The sequence below is a fragment of the Arachis ipaensis genome, chromosome B09 (assembly GCF_000816755.2).
Source record: "Arachis ipaensis cultivar K30076 chromosome B09, Araip1.1, whole genome shotgun sequence".
Taxonomy (NCBI): domain Eukaryota; kingdom Viridiplantae; phylum Streptophyta; class Magnoliopsida; order Fabales; family Fabaceae; genus Arachis; species Arachis ipaensis.
In genome coordinates, this window is record NC_029793.2 from 140,821,649 (window position 1) to 140,831,943 (window position 10,295).

Below are 10,295 nucleotides of genomic sequence, written 5' to 3' on the forward strand. Positions count from 1 at the left end.
GAGAGAGAGAGAGAGAGAGAGAGAGAAAACCGAATCTCCCAAACCCTAACGATGGACGACAGAGAAAAATCATCCAAGAGAACCAGAGATCGTCACTCCGATCGCGACCACAAACGCCACCGTGAATCCTCCGATGAGCACCGCCACCATCACCACCACCACCGATCCGACAGGAATTCCAAGCACGATCGCAAATCCAGGGAGAGGGATGAAGATGACCGAGAAGGAACCAGAGCTTATGACAGAGACGAGAGAGAAGGCAGCAGAGGAAGGTCGAAGCCTCGCGATGACGAGAGGGAGAGAGAGGATTCGGCGGAGCCACGACACTCTTCGCATTCGCACTCGCATAAGCGGAAAGAGAGGGAGCAGAGCCAGGAAGATAGGGATGATAAGAGGGTTAGGGTTTCCGAGGAGTCCAAGGAACTGAAAAGAGAAAGGAGAAGGTTTGGGGATAAAGCCATAAAGGAAGACGGACAAGAAGCGAAAATTGATAAAGCTGCCATTGAAGATAAGAAACAAGTTCTCGATAATGAGGTCAAGTTGAAGCACGAGGAGCTCACTGATAACAATAATAAGCAGATTGATGGAAACGGGAACGCTTCTCTGAATAATGTGAGTTCTAATTTTTCCCCAACTATTATGTTTTCAGGGTTTCACGATGGATAATATCAATTCTAAATTGTAGAGATATCTATTTTCCTGGTTTATGTTAATGCATTATTCAGAATTGTAGGCCTGTGTGTTTACTTTCAGTTATTGAAGATGTGCAGTGAAGGTATCGGTAATTAGTAATAATTTAGTGTACTAGAACGGTAATGCTTGTAGAATAATTTGAGATACTGTTTCAAGGTGTTGGATTATTACTGCTGGTTTACTAGAGACATGTTTTGATGTCTTTCCATGATTGCGGTTTACCTTTCTGTGGAACCTAATCTTGAAAGTACAGCAAAGTTCACGGACTCTTTGGATGCTTCTACCTGCACTTTTCGCATTTATTTTCTGAATTTCCATTCCAATACAAGATGGGGTAGAGCAACAATTAGATAAGTGATAACATTTTATTATGATTTCTCTGCCAACTTTTGAAAATAGGCTCTTTCTCTTAATTTTATATGATGTTTAGTATTTTGTTTTTTTTTTTATCATTTTTAAAATTTGTTGAGTGTATCTATACTCTTTTTTGAAGATTTACACATTTACTGGTGTTTTATCATTGCACTTTCAGGGTTCTGCCTTGGGATCACCTGCTGTGGCACCGACGAGTGCTCCTGAGGCATCTTGGGGCCCTACTTCTTTTCCTACTAAGGTATCTTCAAATTCTACCACAAATGAAAATAAGGGAGTTAGTATTACCAGGTCTCATGAGGTTACTGGAAAATCTAGTACAGATGGGTCATCTTCAACTGCTGGGAAAAGTGGAAGCCTGTCTATTGATGCCTTAGCTAAGGCTAAGAAAGCTTTACAGATGCAGAAAGAGTTGGCTGAGAAGCTGAAGAAGATTCCTCAGGTGAGTTGAGCTATTTCTGTCTGTTAGATATTTATATACGATGAATAGCTGCTGATTCTGGTTTACTTTTTTTTATTTATTATTATTTTAAATTCTGGTTTACTTTGCCAATTATCTTATCAATTATACATGTTCATCTGGAGCACTTCTTGATTGCACAGTTGAACAAGAGTTCTCCACAGAACTCATACGGAAGCACAAAACCTGATGAATCTGCCATTCCCTCTGTTAGTGCCGGAGTGGCATCAAAACCTTCTATGTCATCTCCATCTGGACCTGCAGTAAATGTACCGGTTCTTTCTTCGGGAGCTAGTGGCTCGACTGCCGCTGGTATTCCAACTCCAACTCCAGCCAACTATGAAGCTGTCAGGCGTGCTCAGGAGCTTGCTGCTAGAATGGGATTTAGGCAAGATCCACAGTTTGCTCCTCTTATAAACATGTTTCCAGGTCAAGTGGTAGCAGATATTGCCGTTCCACAGAAACCCACCAAAGCCCCTGTTCTTCGTCTTGATGCTCAGGGAAGGGAAATTGATGAACATGGAAATGTTGTTAATGTAACTAAGCCAAGTAACCTTAGCACATTAAAGGTGTGTAATGTTCTTAATTTTTTCTTTTTTTACCATTTATCTGCATATATTTGGGATTGGCATCTTGGTTACTGTCTGTTTCTGAACATTGTAGGTCAACATTAACAAACAGAAGAAAGATTCATTTGAAATACTAAAGCCTGTTTTAGATGTCGATCCTGATAGTAATCCCCATTTTGATCCAAGTATGGGTATAAATAAAAACAAGTTCTTGAGGGTCAAGAGACAATTTCAGTTTGTGGAGGAAGGAAAATGGTCAAAAGATGCTGAAATAATAAAATTAAAGGTACTTTTTCATCTTTCTGTTATCCCTGCAAGACCCATTATTAATTTGCCCTTATACTTTATTCTTTACATTCGTATTATATATCCTTTGCTGTTATTGTTTGACTCCTGCAGAGCAAATTTGGGGAAGCTCAAGCAAAAGAGCAGAAGGCCAAGCTAGCACAATTGGCAAAGGCAAAGGCTGCTCCTGATATAAACCCGAACTTAATAGAAATAACAGAGAGGGTTGTAATTAAAGAGAAACCCAGGGAACAAATTCCAGAAATTGAGTGGTGGTAAGTATCTGCTTACCTGTACTAGTTGGTTTGTTAAGAGCATCATGGTTGTGCCCTGGTGGAAGTTTAAGGTTTGTGTGAAAGGTGAATGCATAAATTTAAGTAATTAATCGTTTTAGCTAGTACAGATATGTTTAGGCAATACATGAAGTTATGTTCTTCCCTTTCAATCGTTTTTAGAAATAACTATATTTTGATGCTAGGAAAGTCATGTTTCGTTGTTCTTTTTACTTTTTGCTTACTTGTCCCATCTAGTACCATCATTCTCTTCATTGTAATGATATTCTTCTTTATCCCCAAAAACGAAAGTGCTGATGCTAGATTATAACAAACTGGAATAGCAGGTTGATTGGTAACAAAATGCTAGTATTATCCTTGTGCAAAGTTGGTATAACATCTTTGTCCTGTAACTTGGACTTTACTATGAATTGCCTGATTTTTGAATATCTGCTGTTGAATATAATGTGGCCCTGTCATCTGTTCTATTGAAACATGCTTAAATGCCGATAAAAGTTATAGTTCTTTTCCTTAACTGTTTGAATTTTTCAGGGATGTACCTCTTCTGCAATCTGGAAATTATGGTGACAGTGCTGATGGAACCATAGGAGAAGACAAACTGAAAATGGAGAAAATCACTTTTTATGTGGAGCATCCTCGTCCTATTGAACCACCTGCTGAGCCTGCACCTCCACCACCTCAACCCCTCAAACTAACCAAGAAGGAACAGAAGAAACTCAGGACACAGCGGCGATTGGCCAAGGAGAAAGAGAGGCAGGAGATGATAAGACAAGGTGTAATAGAACCTCCAAAATCAAAGGTCAAGATTAGCAATTTGATGAAAGTACTTGGCTCTGAAGCAACACAAGATCCTACTCGGCTTGAAAAGGAAATACGAAGTGCAGCTGCTGAACGTGAGCAGGCTCATATAGATAGGAATATTGCACGCAAGCTTACTCCTGCTGAGCTGCGGGAGAAGAAGGAGAAGAAGCTGTTTGATGACCCTAATACAGTGGAAACACTGGTCTCACTTTACAAGATTAATGACCTATCACATCCAAAGGCCCGCTTTAGAGTTGATGTCAATGCTCAGGAGAATCGTTTGAGTGGATGTGCTGTGATTAGCGATGGTATTACGGTAGTTGTGGTTGAAGGTGGATGCAAGTCGATCAAGAGGTATGGGAAACTTATGCTGAGGCGTATAAATTGGAGCGAATTTTCAAAAGAGACCGAGGAAAATGAAGATTCGGATGACGATAAACCAGTGAATAAGTGTTCTCTAGTATGGCAAGGAAGTGTCGCCAAACCGAGCTTCAACAGGTTCACTGTCCATGACTGCATCACCGAAGCAGCTGCTCGCAAAGTTTTTGTGGATGCTGGTGTTCCCCATTATTGGGACCTAGCTGTCAACTATGTAGAAGATGAAGCTGTTTGAATTGTGTCTGGTGTTTTTGTTTTCATTTTTATTTCAATATGATTAACCTGCCTTCATTACTTTGACTGAAGTCTCTTGTTGAGTGATCAGTTTCACAATATGCAGTACAGTGTTTCAGACAAATAAGAACTATGGTGACTGCTAGTGCTCACTTATTTCCATTGGCCAGTGCCATCAACAGTGATTTGATGATGATTGTGTGGGATGGAACATTATATTTCGAATTTTGTGGCCTTGGGAGTACAATGAGATGGAGATGTTTCTTGCTGTGCTAAATATTTTGTTGATATTCCCTTCTGCCTTCTCGCGTAACCGTGTAAATTCTCTTGTATCCTGCATTCTTTATGTTACGCGCATGTTAAATGTGAAAACCGAATGCGTATATATTTTTGAGGTCATAATATGAATCCGATATAACAAGACGCAACGCAAGAATAATACGTTCTATTTTTATAAGAATGATTAAGGTTTTCTTTTTTACGTAAAACTAGATTTTACCTTAGTAGTTTACAATTTGACGAATACGCTATATTTCTTTTCAAGTGCTTAGTTAGAGTCTTTAAGAATGTTACACATGGTGAAGGTTAGGGGTGAGTATAAGTGTGAAATTAGAACTGAACCAATTAAATTGTAATTGGTTAAATTGTAATTGGTTCGAATTTACATTTTTTTGTATATGTATTTGAATCAAACTAAACCGATTAAAAACAAATTAGTTCGGTTTGGATAATTGGGTACCCGATAAAACTGAAATTCATAAAACAAAAACAAAAATTTTATCTTAAAAATTCTATAAGTATAATAAACATGTAACATTAATAGAAATAATCTAAATATGTTAAATACCAAATACATTAAAAACTAAATACATTAAAATTCAAATATATTAAACACTAAGCACATTAAAATCCAAACATGTTAAACACCAAACACATTAGAAGCTAAATACAAAAGTGCAATAGAAATAATCCTTCAAAGAAATAATCTTTCAAATAAATAATTTTTCAATTAATATATGGTTCGAGTCTACGGATTGGTTCGGGTTTTGTACCCCAAAACCATTACCTGAACCAATTACTAAAGAGAGTCATTAATTTGGTTCAAATTCGGACGGAAAACTAAGTACCCACTATCCGTGCTCAGCCTAATGAAGGTTTTTGACACTTAGGAAATAGGAACGATATACATTACTGTCATATTGAAGTCAGTTTGATCAACCAATTGAAACTAACCTTTGTCTTTTCTCTTCCTTAATTTCTCCTTCCCATAAAGAGGGAAATCCTTTTAATTTGGTGATGACTGAAAATTTTAGAGCAAAAGCGTTGAAATGCAGTAAAGGTATGCCATACCTCTTTAAGTTTATTTTCAGCCACCAAAACAGAAACGATTGGAACCAAAGAATGATAAGCATTATTCATTATGATGACATGGATCATAATCCATTGCTTTTCTTACATTTGGTTCCTCCTGACTTGAAGGCCAAGTACAATTAATGCCTTGCTATCAAAATCAGCAAGGAATTTTGATCAAAGTCAAACATTTTATTTTACCAAAATACAGCTATTTAATTAATTAATAACATTATAAATAAACGCTTTCTTGATCCCTAACATTTGTATCTGCATTTTTTGGTATAATCAAATCAATTATATATGATTTGTCTTGAGTTTGCAGAGATTTGACCCGTAGAATATGGACAATTTTACATACATAAACCTGAAATTTTGTGTAGTTGGTTGAACCTTCTTTTCTATATAAAGCATAACATTGTTATCATTATTCCATGTCCATGAAATTAACCATATCAATTACATATATAGTACATATAATCTTAAAGCACTGAATTGTGTTGTGTCTCAATGGCATCTAACAAGTGTTGGTTGATTTTGGCAATAACATTATGTGTTATTGGGATTGGTTCAGGTGATGATGATCATGAGTTGTTAAGTGAAAATTTCTATCACAAAACGTGTCCGAAAGCTGTTGAAACCATTAGGAAGGCAGTGATTGATGCTGTTTACCAAGAGCCTCGCATGGGTGCTTCCTTGCTTCGCCTCCATTTCCATGATTGTTTTGTCCAAGCAAGTCTCATTTCATGCATTATTATATATCCTATCCCTTATATATATAGTAGACTATAGTAGTAATGTATAGGCAGTGGATCCTCTTCAGTGAAGAAAAAACTGGATGGTGTCAATTGTGATCTCTCACCTTTCATTGCTTTCTCTCTCATATTTATTTTTGAATCCACTTATAAAGTTAATGGTGAGAGATCACACTTCATTTTCTCAAGTGTTAAAAAAACTGGAGATGATCAATTTCCGTAATGTATACTATATAGTTTCCTATACATGCATGCAATAGCAACTCCAATTATTATACAACAAAGTATAGAAAGCCAAATTTTTTTTTATAGCCAACTCTAACTAATTTTTTTCATTATTTTAAAATATTTTTTTGTTAATTTTTTTTATTTTCCACTCATATTAATCAAAATTTGACTTCAATTTCAAACACATATATTACTTATCTACTTGTCTTTTTCGTGATTTTCAACAAAATTATCATTGACTCTTGATATTCTATTTTACTTTTAGATTTTTTTTAGCAGAAATTTATATGTTCTTTTGGTATGTAATTTTGGGTATTCACGGGGACAAAGCTAAGTTAAATTTAGGAGGGACCAAAAAATAATTTTGCAATAGAAAGAGTAAAATAAAATTTTTACTTAGATGTATCATTTGTTTTTTTCACCGCAAATTTATGTACTAGTCATTCTACAAATATTTCATGATGAGTAAAAAATTTTAAGAGTAAAATTATAAAAAAAATAAATTTATTTAGAATGAAAGTAATATGATTAAATGTAATTTACTTAGATGTAATTAAAAAATAATTGAATAACTATGTACCGAAAAAAATTAATATTATTGAAGGATAAAATTAAAATTTATTTCTATATATTATTTTTGTTCAAACATTTTCATCCTATTTAAGTCCTTAATATTTCAAAATCGTCTCAATTTCGTCCCGCCATTAATTCTAGTTAATAGATCCCTAGCGGCAGGATAACATTGAGTTAATTTTGAAACGTTAGGAACTCACTTGAAAAAAGTTTGTATTAATATAAACAATGAAGGGTGATTTTTATATATACAATAATACAGGGATGTGATGCATCGGTATTGCTAGATGACACCCCAAACTTTATAGGTGAGAAGAATTCAGCTCCCAACAAGAACTCATTGAGGGGTTTTGAGGTCATTGACAGCATCAAATCTCAATTGGAGTCCATGTGCCCTTCTGTTGTTTCTTGTGCTGACATCTTAGCTCTTGCTGCCAGAGATGCTGTTTTTGCTGTAAGTAACATCATAATAATACAATTAACCAATATCTAACTAATGAAAATTTGTGTAATTAATTCATAAGATAAAATGTACATATATATGTATCAGCTTAAAGGACCAAGATGGGAGGTTAAATTGGGCAGAAGAGACTCAACCACTGCAAGTTTAAGTGAGTCTAATTCAGACTTACCTGCTCCCTTCTTCAATCTCAGTTCCCTTATCACCACTTTCAAAAAGAAAAATTTCAACATCCAAGAAATGGTTACTTTATCAGGTAATAATTATATTAATTCAACATATAAATTCATGATAAAAAATTTAGATATGAGTCTTAGATTTAATATAATACATCAAAATGGGGCACCTAGGTGAAATAGTAGAATATAAATTTCAGACTTTTCAGTCTAAATTTAGTGTAATACGTTAAGGGGATAAAATATTATTTTAATTTCTAACGTTTGGACTAAATTCTAATTTAATACTTAACATTTAAACATTTTATTTTTGTCAGTCACCAAAAAAAACATTTTATTTTTGTCCCAAAAAATTTTAAATAAGTTCAATGCTGTCCAATTATTAAATACTTAAATTTAATACTTATAGTTAACCGAACGAGTAACACGGATATTAATAATAATTTGTACAATGTGTACAATAGAGGTTTAGGGAATATTAGAGATATAATCATTAGTGTTACATTTTTCTATCAGCTGAAGCTTTTGGGATGAGTGGTTTATATTATGACATGGTATTTGAACTCTAGATCCGAAAAGTTAAGAGTTCGATCCTTGCATTTGATGATTTTTAATTTTGTATTGTTAACTGTTCAGGAGGTCACACAATAGGACGAGTGAGGTGCAGATTCTTCAGAGACAGGATTTACAATGAGAGCAACATAGATCCAAGCTTTGCAGAAGCAATGAAAGCATTGTGTCCCTCTGAAAAAGGTGATGGAGATGACAACCTCTCTCCCTTTGATTCAATCACTCCAGACACTTTTGACAACGCTTTCTATCAGAATCTTGTGTATCAAAGGGGTCTTGTGCACTCTGATCAGCAGCTCTATGCTAATGGAGCAGGCATCACTGACTCTCAGGTCTTTATGTATAGCAGAAACTTTGGTCGTTTCAAGAAGGATTTTGCAGATGCCATGGTTAAGATGAGCTTGCTTTCTCCTATCACTGGCAATGATGGTCAAATCAGAACTACATGCAGATTTGTTAATAATTAGTTTATTATTACAACATCAAAATTCCACTCTTTCTTATCATCATATCATTCCTTCACTCATGTTTCGTTTCAGTTCATCAATTCAGTTGTGGAATATAATAAATATTTATGTTAAGAGAAATGTTCTCAAGACTTAGAAAATAATATGCTATTAAATTTAACTATCGGCAAACATAAAAATTAGAGTATATACCTCAATAGATTCTAAGAAATTTTATGTTGAATGTTTTCATCCTTAAAATTTTTTTATTATATTGAGGTACTGAATTTTATAAAAATAAGACATATTTTAAATTTATTATATTTATTTGGATAAATAGATTCTCAAAAGTGTGACTAAATGACCTATATTTTTTAGAGACCTATTTGAATATATACTATAAAAATTATTGATATAAAAAAAACAGAATTTGAACAAATCCAAATAATATGATATAATTTCAAGTTGCAAAATTAGCTATTTATTTCACCATCTGCTTCTAGAACTTTGCCCTAATTATATGCAGCAAAAAAGGTCGTGAATTGATCTATGGAAGTTGAACTTGCCTCACAAAATTAAGCTATTTATCTAAAAAGTTCTCCATGATCGTCTTCTGATACTTGCTCAAATTCACCGCCGCATCCCATCAATATCAGCAGCTGAAAGTGAGTTGAGTTGAGTCGAGTCAAATTAGACCAAACTCAAGCTCGACTCACAAAAATTGAGCTTGGCTTACGACTTGACTCATTAACAATCGAGTCTATTTTTTAAGCTCAAGTTCGACTCACCGAAAGCTCACGACCTGACTCGAGCTTACGAGCTGGCTCAAATAATAGAAACATAATCTATAATTCTATATTAATAAATTATAACTTATATATTTTAAAAAGTATTTAAAAAATTAATTTTATATATTGTTTATCTATCAATAAATTATAAATTTTTTTTATATCCTACATTAAAATTATATATAAAAAATAAATATAAAATTTTAAATAATTAAGATCATTAATATATATATAATCAAGACCGCTCACGAGCTAATGAGCTTTAAGCTCGACTCATTTAATTTAGGAGCTCAATTTCAAACTCAAATTTGGCGTACGAGTTTAGCTTATCGAGTTCGAGCTAGCTCATGAGCTGACTTGACTCACTTCCAATCCTTTATATCGTCAATATGCTCCTGCTGTCATGAAACAACATAAACAATCACCCATTGTTTGATCGACTGCTCTGGAATTAAGGAAATATGATCTCAGAATTACCTTTATAATTGTCTTCTCCCTCAAAGTCCTAACGATTTTTGGACATGATGGACTGCATCGACGTAGATGTTTAACCCGTTGAAAAATGTTGACTGTAGTCCTCAATTGCTTGCCATCATTTGCTGAACTATTGGAAAGCTCGCAACCAGTTAGTTTTTAAAGGTTCTACTTCGATACTGTCTGCTATTCTAATAAACTCTGTCAAATTGTTCTGTAAAATTTAAAAAATTTTCAGCTTAAATCGTCAACTCCATAAGACAAACTCTTAATTTCATTCAATTTGATTTATTATTCTTTTTTCTTTAAAATTCTTCTTCGTCTTTCGACCAACACCGTTGAATAAATATCTTTAGTGCATTATTTTAAAAAATTCTCACCGTTTAACCT

General features: G+C 34.2%; 2 protein-coding genes across 4 annotated transcripts; both read left to right on the forward strand.

Annotated features, from left to right (window-relative positions):
• Positions 7-4,375, forward strand: LOC107618018 (protein RDM16). Of its 3 annotated transcripts, none has more exons than XM_021110907.1 (7): positions 471-612; positions 1,226-1,306; positions 1,389-1,507; positions 1,669-2,094; positions 2,189-2,380; positions 2,494-2,654; positions 3,204-4,375. In XM_021110907.1, exons 3-7 carry the CDS (start codon positions 1,466-1,468, stop codon positions 4,084-4,086), a joined length of 1,704 nt encoding a protein of 567 aa, XP_020966566.1. In that variant the 5' UTR covers positions 471-612; positions 1,226-1,306; positions 1,389-1,465; the 3' UTR covers positions 4,087-4,375. The 3 variants fall into 3 exon arrangements, with proteins under 3 accessions (XP_016175427.1, XP_020966566.1, XP_020966565.1); XM_021110906.1 differs by having other exon boundaries at positions 472-612; positions 1,384-1,507; XM_016319941.2 differs by having other exon boundaries at positions 7-612; positions 1,226-1,507.
• On the forward strand, positions 5,865-8,810 carry LOC107617315 (cationic peroxidase 1). Its single transcript, XM_016319054.2, has 4 exons — positions 5,865-6,167; positions 7,254-7,445; positions 7,542-7,707; positions 8,264-8,810. The coding sequence occupies exons 1-4, from the start codon at positions 5,946-5,948 to the stop codon at positions 8,662-8,664; spliced, it is 981 nt and encodes a 326-aa protein (XP_016174540.1). The 5' UTR covers positions 5,865-5,945; the 3' UTR covers positions 8,665-8,810.